Below are 25,586 nucleotides of genomic sequence, written 5' to 3'. Positions count from 1 at the left end.
AATGGCCTCATGTCACTATAAACCAGTCCTCCAAAACGTAATGAACGAGTATGCCTGACAGTCCTAATAAGAAGGATCTGAGGTAGCATGAGGTGATAGTGATGGTAGAGAGTTTAAATCTAAATCTGACAGCTCATCAAACCAAACAAACTGCACATACAGAACACAAATTCAGACAGCTCTATCTATCACATGGGAAGGTAGTCATCATGCCAACAGGCAACCAGCACACTAAGACAGCAGTGGCTTAATGCTTTCAATTTGTTTGGTTTTATTTCCCCATATTAACTTTTGTGGCAGGACAAGGACCAACTGAACCACATTCTTACGGATGAATGGAAAAACCACAGTGCCTCCTTCAGACTTCGCATCTTATTTCCTAATTCTAATGGATTTTGACCTTCTTTTTTCTTCCCAGTTGCCTCAAGCATTTTCTTAGAATTACTTTGTTTCAGTTTGTGTTTGTAAGTGCCCTGTATCATCATTTACTATACTGAAGTGTCTTTCCAGTAACAGCTTTCCTAAGTAATGTAAGGTATCACATGGTTAGAGGTGGTAATAGCCTCCTACCTAATTAAACAAACTGTGTAATTTCTATGTACTCTATTCACAGTAAGTTCATTCTCCTCATTTCAAGAATAATTTTTTTCTTTTTCTTTCTTCACTATCTTCAATTTGTCTCAAAAAAAAAAAATCTCTATTTTTACAGGGCACCAAGATCCACATGATGAATACTTCCAAGATGAAAAACTTGGCTGCAAATAGAGTTGTAGCAAATAAGGGCATATATAGACTACCTAGACATAACATCATTATTAAGCCTCCTTCAAGTCTGCGATTCAAAGAAAATAACAGAGAAAGATATGTGAACAAAGCAATACTGTTCACATTCTTGCAAAGAGAATGCTTTGCTCAATGCCACATGCAAGGGATATGCAAGTGGAACAAGACAGTCTAAGACAACTCTGAATGGTCTCCTGAAAAAAACTGATGAGCTTTTGTAATTTTGCAACCTTGGTGAGGGTAACAGGGAAGGCAAAAAAATGAAAAAAGTAAAAAGTTTGGAACAAGGACAATAGGAACTTGTGTTTGAAGGTTTAATTTCTTTCTAAGACTGTTAACAGTCTTGTTCTACCCATAAGCATTTAAAATGTTGCTTTTTTAAATTCAATGCATAGACTGTACCTCCCTTCCAAAGGCTCCCATTTCACTGTCAAATGTGATGTAAGAGTTCAGTTGTGCTTTTGCACTGTTCTACAAGATATTAGTTCTTGTGCACTTTTGGATAACATTAACAATTTTGATTTCCCACTCTTTTTTTTTTTTGGAAGTGTTTTCTACAGAAGAACCTCCTAGGCATCCTGAGGCATCTCGCTCACTATTCCCCTCCAGCTAAGACTTCCCTTTGAGATGACACTTATACAAAAACTTGAGTGTACTTCAGCAATCATTTTCTCTTCTTTCCAGAGCACCCTGTACTTATTTACTTGTTCACCCATCTCATACAGAAGTCACACGCTTTTTGTATGTTGTTTGTGTAACACTTGAACATGGTGGAGTGTAGACCCATGACTAGAACTCCTTGGTGACAATAAAACAACCAAGTCACTGTCTACGATACTTAAAGTCTTTTACCTGAAAGTAAACCAACCTCAGACTGTCAACCTGTATTCCCTTTCTTCCCATAATCTTTGTCCTAAGTGCTTTTAAATATTATAGAATCCTAAAAGCACACTCTCAATCTGTTATTTGAAACAGCTGGAAGAAAAAAAAAATATACAAGAAACCCCAAACAAGTTCTTATTGGGTGACTCTGAAAACAATATATTAACTTAATACACCCCCCCAAAAAAACCAAACAAGCCTAAGTCATATTCTCTGCAAAGGCTTTTCTTCTGGACAGGGAGTAGATGAATTCTACTTAAACACACTATACCACAACTACCAGTGTATGTGATACCTAGACAGATACACTAGGCTGCAGCCTGCTATCTTGTACGCCTATGTAAAAAAGACTCTGTCATAATGTAAAATATTATACATATTAACAAGACTGAAACCTAGATGCAAAGTGGGGGTTGGGGGGTGGATTTTAATTCCCACTTTATTAAGTTAATGAACTTGCAAAACTGCAGGAGAGAATAAACTCTCATCTGCCTCCCTCAGTTCCCTTACAAAACTAATTCAGTAGGAAACACACTTAGCTGTCAAATCCATCCCATTTCTTGAGCACTTGTCTGATTAGAAACCAGGGGAAGGACAAAGTAATCTTTGGAGGGAAGAGGGAAAAAAACGTAACACTGGATTATGCGGAGAAGAACCTTATTTGAGAAGAAGAATGCCTCTGACATTTATCAAAACCACAAACTGACACTTCAAAAGAAAAAAGGAAGACAGCTTACAAGGCAGAGGTTAATTCATTTTTGTTTAATTTTTTTTCCCCCTGAAGGCTCATTCATGTCTTCTGCCAATCCAACCCTGGAATGATCTCTCAGGTGCATCATCCCTAACAATGGCAGCTTTGTTCTCAAAGCTTTTCAACATTCTAAATAAAATCTGAAAGAAATATGTATATTTATATTTCTGTCTCCTCTTAGTGTTTTTAGAAGTCCAGTTTATACTTCTAAGGTACTGGAAATCTGACCTCAACCATTTTCATTACTAATGAGTGAAACCTCAGTCCTGATTCTCTGCAGGCCACCAACAGACTCTACCTGCACATTCTTGCAGAGCGATTCTATCATGAGTAGAAGCATCACAAACATTCCCAAAGTACTGGCACAGTCCTTGGAAGAAAAGCCAAATGCTGCTTTCTAAATACTTTTGAGTTACTCTTGGGAAGTACAAAGTAGCAGAAAGGACACTGACCTTGTTTCTCCAGCAGGTCTGTAACATGAGGGAAAAAAAAATATCTTTCATCTGACTGACACAAGCCAAGGGTAAAAACAATCCATTCCCAGGTTCATTCAAAACTTTTACCTCTCTAAAATAAAGTTTAATACTGCTATTATTTTAAAACATCTGCTGAAAACTGTAGTGTGGAAGCATCCAAAAGCCAGCAGACACTCAACTACAACTTTTTTCAATCACTTTTGAAACAGATAACGTTGGCACTAAAAGCTTCATAGAACAACATTGCTACTGCCCTTATGAAAGCTGTGTTTTGTTTAACATTACCAAAAAAACCTCAAGGACAGAGGGGGGAAAAATTGAAGGATCAACTAAAGATAACACAATAACACTGTAGATTTCAACAAACCTGTAGACTATTTTTTGCTTGGGTGTCAGAATTAGACTCAAAATAACCAGTAACTTTAGAAAAATATCCACTAATTAAATTTGCCAAATAAGACCCTCAGATCGTCTCCAGGATACACACTCTGCCACCCCTGCAAACCTGCTCTTTAAAGAATGCATGGCAACTAATAACCAACTCTGCAAGGAAGCAATATAAACAAATTTAGTTTTTCAGATGAAAAAGCACAAGAAAAATTGGGAATATAGTTACAATATGCTTCATTTATGTCTTCATAGTCATCCTAACAATGGCAATGCCTCTTTATCCCTTCCCTACTTCCATGTACACTTTTTCAGAGTGTCTCTCTTGAAAGCTTTGATCATCAGTTTTTTTAATTTTAACTGCTCCAGACATTAAAAAAAAGTCTAAAGGCTCAAAGTAGTTAGGAAAGCCACCACAAGCAAAAGGAGCTTCTCTTCTAATCATTTGGGATAGGTGAGTACAGATAAATGATGATTTACACATAATTCAATGGAAGCAAAGAAATCTGTTTTCAGCCCCCTGCTCCCAAAACAAAATAAAAAAAGCAACTATCAGAATATAGCTTTTTAAACCAGAACATTTATATTTACTAGATTTATCTTTTCCTTTCTTTTTTAAACAGGAGTATTCTCAACGCAGTGAAAAACTATGAAAGAGATCCTCAGAATGTATCTTTACATTGTCTCAAAGCATTAATGATCCATAAGCACTTAATTCACAGTAATTAAAACTCTATACCTGGTGTATATATCCCTTCCCTGCTAGTTCTGAGTCAACAGTCTGAGGCAATAGTCATTGCAATGGTGCTTACACAAAACACCACTTAAAAGATACTCAACTGTTTTGTTGAGAAAGTACAGAAAACTAAGAATAAGCCTGTAATTCAGTACTCAGTGCAACTTCTCTACAATGCTTAGCTTCTAATGTTCTGAATGTGTACAAGATGCACATTCCCCCAACCCCAGAAAAGCTCACATTTTGTTCAATATGGGAACAAATTCCTTTCTGCTACTGTGAAAAGAAAACCCTTCATGGCACACTCAAAAGACCTTTTCAGTTTAGATTTTAAAAAGGTAATCTGATGTAATGAAAATTGTTTGAAAACATCTGGATTAAAATGAAATCCAGCAAGGAGCAATGGATAGGCTATTTTCAGCCTTGGGACATATTGTTTCTTGCTTAAAAGCCTACATTTGTAGTGCTGACATCTCTGTACAATGCTCACTTCTGTTAGTACTGTCCACACAATTATAAAAATGGTTTATCAAAAACCCAGTCACCAGAACAGTTTGGTACTTTAGAATTCCTTCTATTCCAGTATAACTGATTACAGCAATCATTTTTTAAAGCAGGTCATTCAAACAACAAAACATACAGGAAAGACTGACATGGTTCATATGACCCGCTAGGAGACAAGAGTGGGGTAAAGCCTTATTAGAACATTAAAATCTCCCAAGATATGCATGTACATATTAACAGTAGCAGGTGTTCTTAAACAGCTTGGTCTTTTTCAAATGCATGAAAATTCAGAGCACAACCATAATCCAACTTGACTACACTACAGCCACATCATCTTCAAACGTTGCATTTGTAGGCTTTTTTTAGACGAAAAAATAATGGTAAAAAATTGGAAGTATAATTACCAAAACTGTCCAGATAATTTCCAAAATTTCTTAAGGTTATTAAGTTTAAGGTTATTAAATTAAAGTTATTAAGGTTAAGACCACACACACTTAAAGGATGTGTGGTTTTGTGGCTGTTTGAAATTTTGCAATTGGAGTATTTCGTTGACAAGACAGTTCTTAATTTCATTCAAATCAGGCTCAGTGATCTCAAAATGCAACCAGTTCTTCTTAGAGAGGAAGCAGACATACTGCCAATATTTGCAGATACGGTTTTTCTGCTCAGTTCTCAAACATTTATTAAGCTTCATCTTCACTCAATTACTTGCACCTGACACTTTCTGCAAGTACCAAGTTCAGGCCAAATGTGCTAGTATACTATGTAGCAACACACATTCCAGAGAGAAACTAGTTTGGAAAAATATGCACTAAGCACATTCAGTGGATATCATCCCAGGTTTTACTAGGTTTACACTACAATTCAGCAATTCAGTAACACACATTGTTGGTTTTTTTCAGTGAAATAAGATTTTTCTTCTATTTATTTTAATTGTTCCTAAGTGTAAAGCATTGACTAAGAAACAAGACTCATTGTAATATGCTCCACCACTCCTCACTATTTTCCTATATTCCGGAATCTGCGCAGAACACCTGCGATAGAACAAAGTGGTATCTTAGAAAGTGTGCACATATCCACATGAATATTGCTAGGCCAACATTTAAATAGTAAGGATTTATGCAAATGAAAAATAATTTCTAGTATAAGAATTAACTTCAATTTTTCAAGAAGAGGAAATCAGGCTTTTGAAAGAGTAAAACATCTGTAAAATGGATGTGTGGTATTTATGGAAAATAGAAAAAGATGTATTTATAAATGAATTCGTTTACATATTTATCTTGTATATTATATATTAGTAAGTTTATGTATTTGCAAGTTACATTTATAGAAAGTTTGGAAAAGGTATTAAGTGAGGTTCCAGAAATTTGCAGGTAGACACTTGCACATAAAAGCTGACAGTAATAAAGCCTCACATCCTAACTGTTCTGGACTTGGAAAGGGATCTAGCATCCAGAAGTATGATTGTCATGCAAGTTTTAATGGAAAGAAGCAGGGAGAAACGGGACTCCTTTTCTAATTTGGTTTCAAAACTAATTACAGTTGTAAGACAAACATTTTTAATAGTCCATATTCTATGTCATGTAAAAGCATAACTAAACGATGAAGAAAAATAGCAATATATTCCTTCATCTGGACAACAGACCTTGTTTTCTTGCTATATAACTTTTCATCAGATTTTAGGATAAGCTGAGATTTGTGCCATTAAAAAAACCCGCTAACAGCCAGTTTTGAGACTAAAACCAGTGAACTCATGCTTGACTGGAAAAGGAGAAAAAGGAGCACAGATAAAGTGGTCTGGTACATTCTTCATTTTCTTTCATGCTGAAGGCTCTTCTCTGCAATTAAGTATAGACAGGGGAAGAGACTGGTCTTTTTAAAGAGCATTATCATATTTCTTTCAACTTCATAGAAAAATCCAAATGTTAAGAGTTATACAGCTTCTTTCATAACAGAAAAAGATTCCTGAATGCTGAATTTGTATGGGAATCAACAGCAAATATGCAGATCTTGGTCATTACATAGATTGACTGGCTTCAAACAGCTGTCCCAAAAGACAAAAAGACCACAAGACATATATATAGAGGCACTTCAAACACACACACGCTTTTTCCTACACTAAAAGCCAAATCTAACAGTTGGAAACTGAGTGTTGGAGAATTAGAGAGTGTCTTTACAAAGATACCAATAGCACATCCCCTTTAAGTCTTCTTACTGGCATCAAGTAGGCACCAAGGGTTTAAAGTTCTGCAGAGACTGGAAAAACAAATTTTAAAAGGCATAAGTGCCTTCAAGCGAGGTTCATTTAAAATGTCAATTACCTTTATTATTTTGTCCTCCTAAGAGACTAACGTATAGATCCCCATGTCTTTCTGTCAGCAACATCTCATATTGGTACTATGCCACAACAGGGCCTGCATGACCAGGCCACTTCTGCCCCTCAACTTCAACCCAGCAAAGTCATAAGAATGTAAAAATAGACAGAAGTTCATGAAAGGCCATCAACAAAAGATGCCTAGAAAAGTCTAACAGCAAGAGAAGCAAATAATCAGCAGCACTTCCTCACAACGCTCTTTACTTACAGTAATCAGTTTCAGAAATTTCCAGAGTCCATCACAGTATCTGTGCAGAGGTCAACGGGGTCTTTCTACCAGGAATTTCTCCAAATCCCTTCAAAACCTGATATAAAGTCATAGCACCTTCTACATTCCTGACAAGGAGTTCCACAGCCTTTTACTCAGTATCTACATAAGTAATTACTTTTGACTGGTTTTGAAACCCTCACCTGGTGTCCCTTGACTGTTGTACTAGAAGAATGAACAGTCATTTCCTCTTCACCCTCTCTTACATTCATTTTGGATACCACTGTTACACCCATTCCTCACTTCTCTCAACTAAGATGAAAAGATGAAGCAGTCCTAGCTTTCGATGTTCCTCATATGGAAACTATTACATACCTCTACATCATTCCTGACTCCTCATTTTATCTTCTCTGTTTCACAGACACAAACTTTCCAACAAGATGATCAAGCTCAAAGGGGCCAGACAAACATAAAAATAGTTATGGGTACAATGTGAACATCTGCAAGATGCATTGTGATCCATTTTCCAGTTGACTCACAGAAGCTCAGAGACAATCACTGTCTATGCCACACAAATTTTCCTAAACTCCAATCTTTAGTCTATGCTTCTTAAGAGATCAAACTTATGTCTAAAATATTTGCGATTTCCAATACATGAGTAGTCACCAGAGATTACAGTTGGTCTTTTAATGACATGCCCAAGTACTGGATTTAACCCTCTTCAGCACTGAATAGCATACAGGCATTATGTCACAGAGTAACTTTTTGAACACAAGTATTTGGGGAATCCTAAATGCTAACAGTCCTGCATGCATAACATGAGTCTCCTTCTGCTTTGCACATACAAAAAAGCAACAAGAGTAACTACAAATCAGATGACTAGATCAGATGCTTTTCTTTTACTGAAGCATATCAGGAAACTCGATAACTTGCAAGTATGAACTGAAAAGCACATGAGCATTATTCCTTTGTTTTCTGACACTAAAATCATGTAAATGCTATAGTCCTTCTCCAGGTTTCAAAGGAGTTCAGAAGACTGAAATTAAACCATGTGAGCAATAAAAGCATCCATTGTTGTTTCACTGCCTGCAGAGTTCCTTTTTGTCACTTTGTCCATCTTACATATTTTTTCCAGTAGATTTGTTATTAACTTAAGCACTGCTGCTACATCTCACGAGTTTTAGATGGGACCAAGTAAGTCCAATACAGCTCTATTGCAAAGGACAAAAACAAGTTGTGAGGCTGCTCACCAACTGGTTCACCTCAACAGAGGTCAGATATTAATGACGACAGAGGTTCTATATCATGAAGGTTCCTGAAGCTTCACAACATAAATCCTGCTGACTTAAGTTCTTGTATACTATGTAACTGAAACTGAATTTAAAAGAAGGATCACCTTTAAAGAAAGTTATGCACTGCTTATACAATGTCATGTCATTTTCAGATTTAAACACTCTGTTCCTGAAAGAGCACGACAGATGCAAGCAATAAGACCAAGAGCTCATGAAACAACATTAACAAGAATTATGCTTAAGTTCTAAAAGACTTTAAAGCAACACAATAAAAACAAAGCATGTCCAGAACAAGCAGGCCCAATCTAAAGCAGCAGACTGTGTGACTGTCTAAAATGATAAAGCCCTACTTTTCCCTTTATTTAAAGTTGCTGTTGTTGGAGATTATTTTAAGACATAAGCCTCGAATGATCTCACTAGACTTTTTATTTCATGCACTTGGGAAAGAGCAAAAGAATTTGGTCTTGCCTGGAAGTGGAAGGGCTAATCTGCAAGAAAGAAAAATAAAACCTACTACAGTATGTAGCACTGTTCACCAAAAGCACATAATAAATTCTCAGCCTATCATCATTCACACAAATAAAACTCATCTACAACACATTGTAGGTCCCAAGACAGCTCCATCCACAGTGGTTTCCATATGTTTTCTTTGCTGCTTGTTGTTTACTCTTTCCTGTCTGGTTTCTAGGTAAGTTATAGGAAAACAGATACAAGGATGACTTCCAAGTGACAAGAATTTTGTGAGTAAGAAGAAAAATGTTAGCACTAATAATTTTCATCCACTAAGTAATAAATTGAATAAATCCTAAGCCTGTTTGCCAATATTAACAAACAGAAGGCAAAACAAATCAATACAACAGAGTGGAAATCCCAGAGAGGACAACAAAACTGTCAGATGTCTGAAGCAAATAAGCTACCAAGAGCTTTACGTGCATTACTGATGGGTTCTATGAACTTTTTACAAGAAACAAAAAACCCCCAAGCTCCCAAATGTACTTCAGTGTACAAATCTGAATTTTACTTCCACACATGAACTGGCATTCAAAAGAACCTTTTGAAAATGGTGCGAGGGCTCCCTCTGCTGACAACGCTTTGGACAAACTGTAAAACTGGTCAGCCCGTACATGTCGGGGTATGACGTTTTGGAAAAAAATCCTGGTTCACATAAATGGCATTTATTTCCCATTAGTTAAGATAGCTCAAAGTGTTTTAATCTTAAAAGAAATTAAACTTAAGTTCAAGAAACTGGTAATTATTGTTCTAACAAGGAAACTGATTTGAACCTTACAAGTAGGACTTAAAAATATTAATAGATAAGGTGAGTTGTGTGCAGAATCAGAAGCTAAAATAACAAATGGTACTTTATAATTTACCAAGCATGGACCTATTGAAATAGTATCTGAATACAGTGGCCTTAAACGAATCACGAAAATAGACACCACTAGATTTGCAGACCCAGCTCCCTCTAAACCAGAGCACAGAATTCTTGATTAAGAATGTATTGTAAGTCAACAGTGTCCAAGAATAGAAATAGATATTTGAGGATCACAGACTCTGTTTTAATCTCTTCCTTTTAATATATATTTGTGACTATTTCCCTCTCTGTTGAGCTGCTGCCCCTCCCTTTGGGCTGATTACTCAAGCCAGCTTTCCTTTCAACCAACTCTCTCAACTTCTGCTGAGCAAATGTCACCTGAAACAGTTCCCCTGTTCCTTCAAAACCATGAGATAAACCAGTAAATACACAAGCCAATGGTAAGCCCTTAATCATTAACTCCCAAATACAGTAACTTCAAAAGCTACACTTCACTACAGCTAGTGTATTTAGGTAATTTCAACAGAGGATCTCAACTTTTCACTCAATAGCTGCTCGCTTAAGCAGACTGCAAACAGTCTTTGAAGCAGATGCCTTGTTCATTTACAGAACTTGAAAAGTGCACACACATCCCTTAATAACAGAAAAGATTTAAATATCTCTCTACAGGATGTATCCCCCTCCACATGTTCTGTTCACTAAATTCAGTATGTTCAATAAACAAAGCCAGGGTAAGATTTTGCTCCTGTAGTCTACAAGGAGCCACTGTCTTACAGTGCTTCACTGTTCCTTATTTAATATACTGCTGCACACTCTTCACCTTGGTCTAAAAATCCATGTTTTGAAACAGCCCTCGTCCCTTCATTTGGGAACTTCACAAAGTAATCATCATTCCCAGGTGACAGAAATTGCCTTTTCACTCTCAGTGAAAGATTGATGCCTGATACATAGTTTATTTCCCTATTGTTCCTCTCTTCTCTGAAGACAGCTGGTATTACTTACTCTCCCTGGTTGATGATCTCTGAATCTAATCATCCATAGTTTCTGAACTCCCAGGTGCATGATATGAATGTGTCAGGACAAACTCAGTTGCATCTGTAGCAACATGATGCAAATCTGGTACGTTCCTGGGTCAGATTTTTAAATAAATAGTTTGCCTGTACTTTAAAGCATTCTAGTAATTTAAATATGTATTTTTAATAACACAAGATTGAACAGTTGAACAGGCCAAGTTAATTTTGGTTAGTACAGGAGTCAACAGGAGCAAAGAAGCCAAGTGTCCACAGCCTCAACCATCCAGCCATGACATCCTGAAAAACAGAGACACCTCACAGATGAGGCGGGAGCACTAAATGGGCAAGAAGGATGAACACAGTAGCTCTCATGGCTAGCAAATGCCATTGGTGTTTTTACAGATACCTTCTGTCAGTAATAACAATACTGTGTTGCATGCAAAACAAAAGTCATTCTGTCAAAAAGTACTTCCCATACACAATGGCAAGAGACCATAAAAACAACAGTTCTTCTGATCACATGAATTAAGCGGACATCTATTTAAAGCATACATAACTAACAAAATTAACTTGAAATCACATTTAGTTTCCACTGAACGTTAATACAGCTTAGCTAGCCCCTCCCAAGAAAACAAGCATGTGTTTTAAAAGCACTTCTGAGGTGGTGGAAGAAAAATACAACAACTTTATTTAATCTTCCATACTACTCTACATCACATAGCTTCTGAACATCAGTCAGGATGTACAGTAATAATAGTTGAACTTGCATTTGCCACCTACTATTCATTTTTCTTTTCCATCCTCTTCCAGGAAAGTAACATGAAGTCATAAAAGCCACCCCAGTCTTTCAAAGTCTCTACAGTTTACATCATTATAGAGCAAAATTTTACTGCTAGACTGACAAAGCACAGTCTATTCAAACACCACTACAATATAGCACTAGAGGTGTTAAAAAAAATGAAAAAAAAGAGCAACACTTTTTAAAACAAGAAACCATTACACTGGAAATATTAATACAATTTATTAATAAATCAGGTTATCATAAAACACAGATAAGGCATTTCTCACCTTACCTTCAGTAACCTTAGTTGTTACTGAAGCACCCAAATTACCTGCTTCAGATTTAAAATTAATCCAGTTTATAAATGTATAATTATCATTTCAAAGTTACTGTCCACACCATGATGATGATTGCAAAACCTTTAGTCTTGAAAAGGAAATTAAGCCAAAAGCATTGAGACATATAGACAAAGTAGTCACGCTTTACTTCCTATTTTAAATCAACTTGGTTTACCTTCTCACAGAAGTCCGTAAGAGCACTGAAGTCCCATTTCTTGGAATAAGCAACGTTGTATCTCAGTATAGCCTCCTAGGGAAAGACCATAACAAAATAAAGCTTTGAGATACTTATTAACAGAAGAAAAATGATTTTATGAAATTTCCCTTTTGAAGGAACAGTACCATCTAGTGGCTAAAACCTGTCACATAGCCTACCAGAACCCATAAAACTGTTATTAACATGTGACTCCATTATACTGATTCCTGTATTTTAGGTTTAGCATTGAATAAGCTTTAGTCTACAGGTTTTTCCTCCTAGCAGAAAACAAGATAAAGCATGCTTGGATCTGCCTACAACATACAATGTAAACATTCCCCACCTCACACTTGACTTCTTTAAAAATACCAAAAAAAGTGTCCCTCAGCAATATAGAAGTTTTACCCATTTACAAAGAATCAGAACCACAACAATATTAAATAGGTCCTTTACAACAACCACCCCCTTTAAAAAAACTCTCAAGAAAAAATACCAAATAAAATAGTATTATCAAGGGAAGTTCCATTAGTTGCTGGGGAAGCACTATTTATTCATCTAAAGTTTATCTGTAGTTTTTGCATCCTCCTCCTTTCCTGCCTTTCAGTTACAATCTAAACTACATTATTCTTCACAAAAAAACCATAACAGCCATTCTAAGCTGCTCCAAATCACAATTCACTAGAAGCCAATGAGAACTGTAAGAGTTATCAACAGATCATTAGTCTCCAAAATTTACAGACTTTTATCAGCAGCTTGAATTGCTGCAATTTTAGTGGTGTATACTGGTGTGAACAGTTACTGTTTCAAACTCTCTCACCTGTGCAGTGCCCTACCTCTTGGTTACAGAAAAAGGCTACATGCTACATTCACCACAAACTAGTAGATACTGCTGGACAAAGAGTTTTCTGTAGAGTTGTAGAAGACAAATCCTTTTGATAATATCTAATAAGTTTAACGGTAACACTTAAGATTCACTAATTAAAAGCTTTCATTCATTAGGGAATCCCTTGAACATCAGATTTTTTTAAATTTCTTTTTGTAAGTGATTAAACCAATAGAACTGAGCCAGAATCACTAACAGTACACAGAGAGCCTCAATGTACTTATATGTATACAGACTTGATTTCAAATTGACAAGCTTACCTTCAAATCATGCGAGCAAGTAAACTTGTTAAGTAAGGCAGTCTGGATTAGTTCCCATCGACTTCCGGCAGTTCTATCTCCATTCTTTAAAACAAAAGCCCAAACCAAAGTCAGATTAAGTTATTCAAAACAGAAAGACATATTTACTAATAATTGTCTTCCTTGCCACATTTTTCTAAACTAAAGTTTGCTTTATTTGTGAAGTTATTTAAAAATAAACCACATATTTTGAGTAACTGGAAAGTACTTCTGCAACTTCCAGTCCACTGCATTTTACTTACTTAAGAGTTCCTTTTTAATTGAAGCATAAAGAGCTCTCTTTCACATATGCAGCACACTTCCTCATGTCATCTCAAGGACAAATAACGTTCAGTGCACTCGTGAAGAAAGTGGATTTTGCAGATAAAACATAACCACAGTTTATAAAATCCGCAACTCAAAAATATAGACTGAACCAACTTTATAAAAACGTAGTATTAAAAACAGTAAGGGCACAGATTATAAAAGCATAATGCTGTGGCTGATTCTTGCACCAACCCAAATTTAAGACATCCTGTGATATTCTTCCTCAACAGAAAACCTTATTGCCCATTGCAAGCAATAATGGTGTTTCTTATGAGACTACCACAAGGGCAGAGACAACTCATCTTGCTCAGCTGGCAACAAAGATCTTAACACTTTATCTCTGAAACATCAATTAAATTCATTTTATACTGTATCTGTAAAATTGATAAATGAAAAGACTGAGAGTATTTCCTAGAGGCTATAAAAATCCTCTGTTCCAGACTCAGGTATCAATAATCATTATATTGTCTTCACTACAGGACACACTTGCTTATTTTATTCACCACAGACTAAAGGATTTCAGTGGGTATGTTTAAGTAAGTCTCGAGCAGTGATGAGAAATACCAGATCAACAAACTATGCAGGGCCAACTCTACTCTCTCCGCCATTGTTTTAGAGGTGTATCTGTCTGCTGTTCTGCTCCCTATCAGCAATACCTGACAGAATATTATAATCAGAATGTGGTTACAAATTCATTTCACATCTGTTGGCATCACAAACTGCTTCACAAAAAAAAAACCCAAACATAAATACGTATATAAATATGTAGCTTATATGGAGTATAAGTTCTTATACTTCATACTTCTGTACTTACACTTCATGTAAGTACAGAAATATATACACCATCAAATCAATGGCTAGGTAAAATAATTACTAGGAAAAAAAATGTCTTCTGCTCTGCCCAGAATCCTGCTTTTTGGACCAGGTACGTGAATCTGTTTGATTTTCCAATTTCATACACACAGTTTGCTAACTGAACAAATGCAGTAAACTGAACACTCATCTGTATGTAAACAAATGTATTTCATAACACAATTGTAAATACTTTATCTTACCTCATCCTCTACAGGATATAAATTTTGTTCTGAGCAGGGCATTTTAACATGTTTGTTGTCCCACAAATCTTTGTAGTGAGTTGGAAAAGGTTTAGGCACCTCTCCTTCCCTCAGAAGATCTACCTGCAGCACAGGAGGGGGAAAAAAAGCTCAGACTACTTTCAAGTTGAGTCAATGGAAGAAATAAAAAGTACGCCAAAACATAGTTAAAAAAGCTCTTATCTACAGCCACTCTTTTTGGAAAGGGGAAGGCTACAAACCAACCACATGATGGATATTTAGTTAAAAAAATCCACCTGTTACTCTTATGTCATACTTGGTGAAAAGAACACCACCTTATCAGTTGACCTCTTGAAACACACTGAAATAAAGGTAACACATGCAATTATTTTATGTCCAATTATCAGATAAATACTTTATCATTTATAAATTAAAGTATCTACATAGTTTCATCCAAGTATTTTCAATATGTAGTTTCAAATCTAATCATAGTCATGTGCAGAAATAATGTCTTTTAACTTAATACTGAAAAGGATGAGAAATAATTATAGCTATAGCAATATTTCAAGTTTGCTCCACAGAATATCAGAAATGTAAAAATAAATAATGCCATGTTCTTGAAGACTTAATCTGCTATATGGCCTTCTGGCAGCACTGATTCCCTCAGAACTTGCATTTAAACTTTTAAAGTACTTTATTTGCTGCTTATCCACAACCCTACAAGTTTCTGCTCACATATTTCATTTCAACAGTAATTTGACTGCGTATTACTCCAAATGATTAAAGGCAAATATATCAGATTTGATCTAAAATGCAGTGGTAAAATTGCTAGCAGCAACTCTTCATTCTCTCTTTTCATATCTTGACTATCTTAAGCCTTTTGAATATCTTGAACCCAAACCAGAATCACATTAAAATGAAAATATAACATGAAAGTGTTGAAGTACAAATTTAACTTGCAGATGTTATTTAAATTCCCACCATTTACAACTTGGACAAGGAAGTACACACACTCCTATGCAAAAGAAAAATACTTGTCCCTAACAAGCCAGAGGCAGTAAAGCCATAATTACACTTCTTCTGGATCTTAATATCCTAATTCTGTGCATCAGAAAAGTCAATTTTCAGGAAAATCAGTTGCCCCAGTCTGCTTGCAAGGAATGGCAAAGAAAGATTTCCACAACTGGCTAATACTATAAGACTAACATTTGGTATTTCATGTTATTGAACAATTTGGTAAGAAATTTGATTTCAGGTAATACACTGTATTATCGTACTCTGATGGTTACTGTATGATTGGCTGAGGGTCGCAGATGAGGAAGACGGGCCCCACACACAGGCATTCTTCTCATCTCTTCAATCGGCGTCCCAAACCATTTCTTATTAGTTGGAAGAGGAGGTGGCGTGTATTTAGGAATCTTCCTTCCTGGCCTCTGGGGTTTGAATTCACACCTTTCTTTTCTGTTGTTAAAATAAAATACATTCAAACATTTTATTTCCACTGAAAAATCTGGTAGGCAAATACATACACTTCCATTCCAGAGTCAGTTTATTTGCTAGCCTTTGCCATGGCCCGAGGCCAGTGCTTTATTTGGGGAAGACCCCCACCACCAACCACCTGCTCCTCCCCAACACATGCAAGTACATGGTGTCTACCAAAACACTCTTCTCTACAGGCTTACAAACACCTTCACAGAACTGCAGTATGTTAGCAAGGCAGGGTTCTCCTCTGCAGAGTCATGGTCTTTCCCAATAGGATCTGTTTAGCCAAGGACAGGAGACAGAGGTGTGCATTTGTGAGGATAGCCTCTACAGCCCTTTCTCAACTGTTAGAAAACACACACCTGTGTGTGTACAGATGCCCATATTCCTTCTTCATGCTAAAAAACCCAACGAACTTCTTAATCACCCTTTCTCACCGGCGTTGTATTTTTCATGCCAGTCATACAACAGTTGCAATGGAAGTAGAAATTTAAGAGTAATCCAAAAAAAACCACTTGCAAATTCAAATACATGCAAGAGCAGAAGAACTAATCCTCTCTAATGATCAAAAGTATTTGTATGGATCTGAGATATTTTGGGGAAGAAAAATCTGAACCTGCTGTACATTTGATGTAACATACCAGATGTTTCTCATGCAAGAGGAAGTTCTCAGAGTAAAATGCAAAACAGGTTAAAAGCTTACACTTTGAGGTACTGTTTAGACCTCTACATTCCCCTTAGCAAACTTACTCCACCCTTGGATAAAGATGTTGTCCAACCTGTTCGCTGTGTCTATGCATACGCCAGTATCTTCAGGTGCAGACCAAGCCTCCAGCCTGGCTGATCACATGCAAATGGTGTAGCCACATTGGCATGACCCTGGGTTGTACCCACTGTGCTCACCCGAGAGCCAAAGAACAATTCTGGCATAGCATTACTGATGACTGAAACCTGCTTGATACACTGCTGCTTCTTTCTCTACAAGATCTACTATCTGCTGTAGACGTGGTCTAACGAAAACCAGGAAGAAAGCTTTAATATCTTCTAATCGCCCTCTTAAGCACTATAGGCCACACCACTATTCTGCCCAGCACTGAGGTTTATAACCTTCACATAATCTTGTTTAGGCCCCAAAAAGAAAAGAAAATAATCTCTCTACAGCCTCATACTCTACCTTACTAATTACTCTGTAAAGCACTGCTAGGATTCCCATCTATCCACACAGTAAAACTTTTGCACAAGTTTCCCTTCTCAAACATGGATCTATTGTCACACACAATGCTCTAGCACTGACAAATGCAAGCTTCAACCTCTGCTAGTTTGCTACAACAGCAATTCCTTTAGTGAAGAGTACTCCCTAAACCCATCATTTTAAACTTTATGAACGCCTTTTCCATACTTTTTCAGCAAATTCTTCATCCATCCATTTTCCTAAGAACTACCTTTTTTTGTTTTCCAAATTCACCCTCAGCCTACTCATCTCTGGAGATTTCTCAAATGCAAGCTCCCACCACTAGCTAGCCACCTTCTGTCATCCTCTTCATTTCCTTCAGAAGTATGGTTTGTGCTGCTCCTCACATCCAGAAAGGGCTTCCCTGTAAAGATGTGCAAAACTACTTCCTTGCCATACTTTAAGGGCTTGATTCTACTAAAATAATTGCTTATTACACCAACACACACAGTCCTCTTGTTTCTGCTTACTCCTTCACTGTTTATTTACTTTCTCAGCTCCCACTCAAATCTGAGCTCTTCAGAGCAGAGATTATCCTTTTGTCCCCACAGAATACCAGGCATGCAGAGTCCTGGGTCATGCTCAGGGCTTCTATTTCCATTGCTGTAGTGTGTAATCACCAGTCCTCTCTCCCAAATTAAGAACACAGCCAAAAAGAACTCAAAACCCACTCCCACAGATCTCTACAACTGCTTTCAAAAGTGTAATTTTCCATGTCTATTTCAATCAAAGCATCAGTAGCACTGAGGCTTCAAACTACATCAGTATTTTTGACAGATAATACTAAAAAAACCAAGAAAACATCAGTTTCTTCAAGTATTCTGAATGAAATAATGAATGCTAGAGCTACACTTCCATAAAACAGTCCTGCAGTACCATTCATTTTCAAACATTAAAAATTCCATGGGCTTAAGTCACGTCTTTGAGAAATAAAATCAACTTCCTACAGTGTCTTTAATTCCCAATTTTAAAAGATCTCCAATGACTTATAAAATTACACTGGACAAACATATCCTTTAAAAAAAAAAACCACAAGCAGTCCCATCAAAAATAAGTTACTTCAAGCTTACATCAAAGTTGTCTTTGTGTCTTAACATTGAAGAGACAGACAGAACAGTACCTTTTCTCCTCAACTTTAGGTATCCTCATGAAGTGAGAGGTGATTTTGGAGTCTCTCTTCACACCCTGTTTTGCACCTTTGCATTCTGATGATGGAGCAGGAGACATCCCAGGTGACTTTGTATGCAGACCATCCTCTTTAACAGAATTATCTATTTCCTCAAAGCTTTCACAGCCCTTGGCAGAAAAATGTGACTTTCTTGACTCCAGTTCAGCATCCCCATATTGAATTCTGAAAGATTTGTTTATGGATTTTGACATACTAATCTCCTCTCGCTCATCAAGAAACGGACTCGTTTCTTCATCAGCCTCTGATCCATGACAGCTATTTTTAGAATTATCTACATCCATCGGTGACTCTGGTTCACTTTCTTTCTCAAAAGCAGGTGAATCCCCTGAACTGCTCTGACATTTGCTCAGTTTCCCAGGACCTCCAAGATCAGATATACAAGCATCACAACCAGCATCTGAGAGTGGACTTTCTGGAACTACATCCCCTTCTTCTTGTTCACCTATTAAACAGACAGAATTGCAACTCTTCAGCTTCTGTGAATTGCATGAAGCTACTTGTCCATCTGTCTCGGTGCCTTTTGAAGAAAGTTTTGTATTTCCCATTTTCAAAGATCGGCCTGATGATAACTTCCTCTGAGTCCAATTGTCACTGCTTTCTTCACAGCCTCTCTGAGCCTGCTTGCTGGTTTTGTGCATCTGATCGATGTTGGCGTTTTTAAAGAGGTCTCCGGGCTGCGTCCCCTTCACAGACTCTGTGTCTAAGACAGAATCTTTGTCCTCAGCCTCCCAGCTATACATGTTGCCTGTCTGAGGCAAATTTACATGCTTTGCACCAACTTCCACAGATGTTTTTGAATAATTTTGCTGACAAATGTTCTCTAGCTTTTTCACATCATGCTCACAAAAGTTCTCTTTTTTAATGGAAGTCATCTTGGGATTTGCTTCAGTATTGTTATTAATTTTGCTGTGTAAGCTGCGAAAGAGAAGTAAGGGAATTTAATGTCTTATCTACAAATGAAATTTCTGTATATATATATTTCTAATTTTTTAAAGGCATGATTATAAACATACAATAGAAACTACAGAATTTTACCCATTATACTCTGTAAGTGAGCCCTACCAGGATCAACAAGTTTTACTGCACTGGGGAATGTAGCTCAGTAACAACCTATTTCCATTTAAAGGCTCCAAAGGATCCGTTGCTTACCTTAGAAATCTATTCCAGTGATTCATTATCCTTATTTTCAAATCTAAACAGTATTAAGCATTATTTTGTTATTTTCTCCAGATGAAAAAAGTTAAAAGTCATGATAAACTCTTCCTTAACTTTCATTATCAGTGGTTTTGCAGCCATTCCCTTAGAGCTACAAATTCATCTCTTAGAGCAGGACACAGTAGTCTCAAAAACATCCTATTACTTCCTTATTTTTATAAGCAGCCTGTGACTTTTCAAAAAAAATCATAACAATACAAAAGCATAAAATATATTTAAAACTGATAATAAAAATTAAAAGACATATTAAATCAATTATTTTTAAAGAGAAAAATAACCTAATTTGTCCTGCGCTGTCTTGCACAAAGAACAGAAAGAAATGTGTCCTAATGGTTACACAGGAAAATGAAGCGAGTTTTGTATAAGCAGATTAAACTTTTCAAGAAGACAGTGGAAAGTCATTTCACACTTAGGTACTAATTTTTGTGTCAGTGTATTGATAAAGAAAAATACTTAGATGCCATATAAATACTTAAAAAACCTGACTCATCTGGGTGAATGTATCACTCTGAACAATACCTCCTCCTGAATGTACTGTTACAACATTGTATATAACCAATGCAAACTAAGCACACTGAACTCTGTATGTCTGACCATTGCCCAGTTTCCCACTTACATTAAATAGAAAAAATATGCAATCATCACAAAATCCTAAATTCAGCTACTGAACATCTTCATATACTCCTGAAGGCATTAATTCTCTCCATGAATGATCACAGATCACCTTCTAAAACAGCACTCTGAATAAAGAGATAGCATTCACACTTTTACCACTACAGAACAAAAAGAAAAAAAAAATAAAGGGGCTTGGAGCAACAGATGACAGCTTAGAACTTCACCCATAGGAAGATTATTTGAAAACAAAAAGATTTTAGGTTATTCTATGTTACAGTAATTTAACTCCCCATCTATGCATTTGTTCCTGCACTGAAAATTTTGATGAACAAAAATTGAAGTTATGTTACTGCTGCCATCTCAATAAATGACTGTTTAAAGGTATTGACAACACTTGTTGTCAACTTAAGATGAGAAATCGAATCTAACACAGCGTTCAAATTCAAATAAATTAAAATCATGATGTTAACTGCACTAGAAAGGCACATGAAGTGTTACACAGCTAACCTGCTGCTTAAAACTGACTAGGTTGTAATCTGTCAGCAAGGCTGGAGGGGGCATATAAAAGCAATACTCTAAAGGCAATCTTAAAAAAATTAAATTCATTCCCTCCTTAAGCATCCTCTTAACATCTTTGCTTTACTGAAACCTGTAAGCCTGTAATTGAGCCCTGTGTACTTCTGTATTAATCATTATCACAAGTTTTCCTACCTATTTCAGTTTCTATTTATTAACAAACATCAATGAAAAATCAAACCAGCACATTTACAACTGCAATTATAGAAAAATATCTGATATTCCTCTGCACCAGATAGTTAAACTCTTAGGAGTTTAATTTTAATATTGCCTTGCAAACATTGCTTCTGACAGACTACATTAGCAGAAAGTATCAAGTTCTACCTGGCACCATTCAGCAGCAAAGCTTTTATACCACCTTTCACAAAGTAACCTGAATGCACATTTGAGCACCTGTAAATTCTGGTGCAAACTAAACCAAGTTCCACATGCTTATACTACAATCACAGTCTAATGACATGAACCAAAACAGACTTGTCTGTAAATTAACCACAGAACTGTGAGTTGAATGCAGGACCATCAGTCAAAATCTGTAACTGTTATTGCCCTATGTTAAACAAAAATAAAAGCAGAGCTGTTGACTAAGGACATAGTCTGATACTACCACCAACTCGACCTAGTGGTTGGCTGCCACTGGAAGCAGCAGTCCCACTCTGCCTTCCTCTGCTGCAGGTTCCCATCTTTTTCTTTATAGGAGCAGCAGTATTTATTCACCCAAACTGTGAGGCGCTTCAAGAAGCTAAGTCAGCAAAAAAGTTTGGTTTGGGGGGCTTAGAGGGGAGGGGTGGGGGATCAGCTTTTTGTAGTGAAAGTCTGTGAGCTAGTTACACTCAGGAGGATGTGCCATGGTAAGGAAAGCAGCAGAAATGGGGCTGCTGTTTTTTCAGTAGCTAGCTGTTCTGACAACCTGCACTGTGAGTTCCCCACAGGCCCACTCAAAGAACACAACTTTGGAATAGGTATGCTGTACATTTTACCTTTTGGACTCAGTTGTCTTGGGTCCTTTATTCTCCAACCAAGTGGTAATTGTCCGTTGTTTACAAACTGAAAAACCACAGTTCACTACATTATTACATGAAACATGATAAAACTGCAACATGATTGCATATGAATAAGAAAACTTGTACTGGATGAAGATAAAAACACCTCAATTAAGTCCTCATTATCATCTCTACTATAGGGAGCATCCAGACACTAACACTATTAAAACTACATGTGATGCAATATTTAATTTGTATCAGTCAGCAGCTGTAGCTTCTGTAATAATCTTTATAAATGCCAGGCTTCATGTGTGGTGGGTTTTTTTAATCCAACTTTTTTTTTAATATGGTTAAAAACATACAGCGTATCTCTAGATTAAAAAAAGGCAACTTGAACTTTCCAGCTCTCATTATCACCTTTAATTACCACCACTACCAGTGAGCCCGGAAAAGACTTCCACTAAATTTTGGACGAAGAGGCAACATGACATAGCTTAAAACAAACAAGAAACTAGCAACTAGACACCTTAGAAGACCCAGCTGAGAACCTTGTTTGTATGTAGCATACTGTGAAACATGAGGCTTAATATAGAGATTGTACACATTAGAAGTGACAAGTGCTGAGAAAAGGACCTTTTTTTCTCCCCTCCATCCATAAACAATTTGCAAAGCCTATCAGTGCTTACTCTCCTAAACAGCAACAAAATGTGAAGGACACAACTTTTTCAGATTTACTACCAAGGACACAGCTCCAGCGAATGGGATCAGTCTTTTATTTCTGTGATGGTGCAGTTCAGACAAGCTTTCAACAGAACAGCAGCACATGAACTAATTACATAGAGACTTGTGGGGGGAATAGGGAGAAAAAAAACTCAAAGCAGTTATTTCACAAGTAGAAAGTGATCTTCATTAGTATAAGAAGGGTTTTTTAGTTTTCTTGTTATTTAAAAGTAATTCTGAAAATTTGACAACTAGCTTCAGTTCCCTTTCTTTCCATTTACCAAGAGAAGTTATCTACCTGCCACTGGTGACTGTGAAAGGTGTTTACACCCTGCTTTCAACTGGGTAAGTAAAATTTGTAGTTGCCCTACTATAACAGCAGTTTTGCAGAACTTAAAAACCAGTACAGCAGATCTGGCTATTCTGATTAACACTCACTATGGAAAGACTCAGCATTTCACTGCAAATGGAGGTTGTGTAACTTGTAGCAGAGGTAGCTTAGGCCATAAGGAGACTTTGTTTCATAAATGCCTTCCCTAACATTCGAGGTCTTGAACACTTTTCCACAGCTGGTTATCAAATATCCTCACCAACAGTACAGAATTTCTAGAATGAAAAAAGTAATCACCAGAAAATGTTTAAATCATTTTAAGTTCCTCTGAAACAGCACAAACAATAGTTCAAAATTGCCACCATGTGATTAGGTCACCAGGGAGTACTGCCAAGCTTTATGTAGATTACAAGCACAAGGATATCTGTGCCATACTCAGCCATTCAATTTTTCAACAAATGCTCAGCTTTACTCCACTAAACAAAAATAACAGCTTGATGGATATTATGAACTAAAAGATTTTTATTTCTAAAGATTCACTAAAACTGAAATCTATTAGTCATTCCGTTTACCAAATTTCACCTTCTTATATTTGAAGTGTTAACTCAAATTGCCTACAGGAAAGGGGAAAGAAACAGGCAGAAAAAAAAACCTGAAGAGACATGTTAAAACATGGGATGAATAAACCCCTTCAAAGGCAGATGACTACCTCTTAAGGTATAAGCTTGTGCTGAAGAAAGAATCCTTTATTCATTAGCACAATAAATAAAAATTACAGCAGCAGCAACAGAATGAAATGGCTTTCGTCTGAACATCTGACTAGCCATTTAAACCCTGTAACTAAAATAACACACATCATTTTTCTTTAATACTACTAACATCTCTCTTTGCTACAGATAAGGTGGTAAAAACATGAGGCAACAAAAAGACAACATATGCTTACATTCAGTGTAAACAATAAAACCAGACTGGTTAATTTTTTCCTGAAGTGGTCTCTAAATTTCTGTTCAAGATTCCCCAAATCATTCCTGTAAAACAAACCATTCGTCAGAATCTACCACTGAGGAAAACAACTGAATTTTCAGAAGATTCTCATTTATCTCTCTGTAAGAGCTCGTATATGTTACTTCAAACTATTATCTTCTGGTACCTGACATTTAACTCATCAACCGAAGGCCATCGCAAATCTGGGTTTTTTCCTTCCCTGCATTCCTCTCTATTCCTGAAATCAGTATATTATCGTGCATTAAAATTTGATTTTGACAGCGTTAGCTCCAAATAAAAATAACCTAAGGAAGCCACGTGGGAACTTTTTCCACACAGCTTTGTTACACAGAGGAGCACCCCACGCGGCCCGCAGCCACATGCCCGTGGGGGTTCCTGCGTTACCCTTAGCTCTCCCTGCCGTGATCGCCTGGCACATAAACGTTGTTTTCTCTTGCTGCAGGTATTTGTCCTCTCACGTACGAGCCACACTACCTTCAGCAGCTCACACCTCACTCGGACGGATGCACTATTACTGAAAGTTTGTAAAGAATCAGGCACAAAGCCAGGATAACGATCCTGTACCCAAAGCCCTCTCCATAGGGAAACAACGCGCACTGCCCCACACCACCGGATCGGGGACACGGGACACGCTGGCTCCGGGAAGCCACGTTAGAGACGGTTCAAGCCCAGCACTGAAGGCCAGCTCCGGGGAGGCTACGTGCACCGGCACAAGCGGCCTCTCGCCACTTACCGCCGCCCTCCCTTCAGCGCACCAGGCGAACAGCAACACAGGAGAAGTGCAATAAGCAGCAAAGGGGGACACCACAAGCCGGCAGAGCCCCCGTCCCGGCCGTCTCCTCCCGCCAGGTCCCAGAGAAGGACGCGGCTCCCGCGGGCCCAGCGGCGCCCGCAGGGGCGGGACGGGGCGGCGGATGCCGCCGAGCAGCGCTGCGGCCCGGCCTGGGCAAGTTCAGCACTGCCCAGGCTCTACAGGCAGAGCCGTCCCATCCCCGGGCACCCCGAAGCCGCCCAAGCCACCAAAGAAGGGGGGCGGGACACGAGGGACGGACCCCCGGCGAGCCCCCTTCCGCGCTCCCCCAGCCCCGGCGCTCGCCCGGTGGCTCCCCCTGCCCCGGGGAGGCGCAGCCCCAGCCGATACAAACCTTTGTTCCCCACGGCGGTGGCGGGGCTGCCGCCGCCGGAGCTGCTGCCCCCGGGCCCCTCCTGGCGGGGACCGAGCGGCGGCGGCTGCTCTCCCTGGAAGACGCCGCCAGGGCTGGCGGTGCTCGGCCGGGCTCTCTTCCGAGGGGGGTCCCGCCCGCAGCCCGCACTCATCCTCGGCGGGCCCGCCTCCGCCCGCCCAGCCCGCCTCAGCCGCGCGGGCCCGCCAGCAGCCGCCGGGACCAGGCGGCAGCCGCCCCCCGGGGACGGCGCGACGATGCGGCGGCGGCGCTGCCGGCGGCTCTGCCCCTCCGCATCCTCCGGCCCGCAGCGCCGGGCTCGTCCCGCCAGCTGCCCCCTCGGCGGGAGGCGCGGAAAGAGCGGCGGGGCCGGGGCCGAGCCGCAGCTATAGCGAAGGGGGCCGGGAGCTACCGCTGCTCGCAGCAAAATGGCTCCCCGCCCGCCTCGCCCTCCTCACCATGGCGACCACGCTCCGCCCCCGCCGGCAGCAGGCGCGCGG

At 38.5% G+C, this 25,586-nt stretch overlaps 1 protein-coding gene across 3 annotated transcripts in view; it reads right to left on the bottom strand.

Annotated features, from left to right (window-relative positions):
• PARG (poly(ADP-ribose) glycohydrolase) overlaps positions 1 to 25,512 on the bottom strand; it is a 70,985-nt gene extending 45,473 nt beyond the window's left edge. The window contains exons 1-8 of one of the 3 annotated variants that reach the window (XM_074874458.1): positions 25,069 to 25,325; positions 23,862 to 23,946; positions 21,865 to 21,931; positions 18,413 to 19,396; positions 15,857 to 16,040; positions 14,580 to 14,702; positions 13,180 to 13,263; positions 12,016 to 12,090 (exon numbers count right to left, since the gene is read on the bottom strand). In XM_074874458.1, coding sequence (XP_074730559.1) covers positions 12,016 to 12,090; positions 13,180 to 13,263; positions 14,580 to 14,702; positions 15,857 to 16,040; positions 18,413 to 19,353 — 1,407 coding nt within the window. In that variant the 5' untranslated portion in view covers positions 19,354 to 19,396; positions 21,865 to 21,931; positions 23,862 to 23,946; positions 25,069 to 25,325. Of the gene's footprint in view, positions 1 to 12,015; positions 12,091 to 13,179; positions 13,264 to 14,579; positions 14,703 to 15,856; positions 16,041 to 18,412; positions 19,397 to 21,864; positions 21,932 to 23,861; positions 23,947 to 25,068 lie in introns of all 3 variants that reach the window. The other 2 variants (XM_074874461.1, XM_074874459.1) reach the window with 2 other exon arrangements.
• Between the last annotated feature and the right edge of the window lie 74 nt (positions 25,513 to 25,586).

This window comes from Strix uralensis, chromosome 7 (assembly GCF_047716275.1).
Source record: "Strix uralensis isolate ZFMK-TIS-50842 chromosome 7, bStrUra1, whole genome shotgun sequence".
NCBI classification, from domain to species: domain Eukaryota; kingdom Metazoa; phylum Chordata; class Aves; order Strigiformes; family Strigidae; genus Strix; species Strix uralensis.
This window is presented reverse-complemented; position numbering and strand designations above follow the sequence as displayed.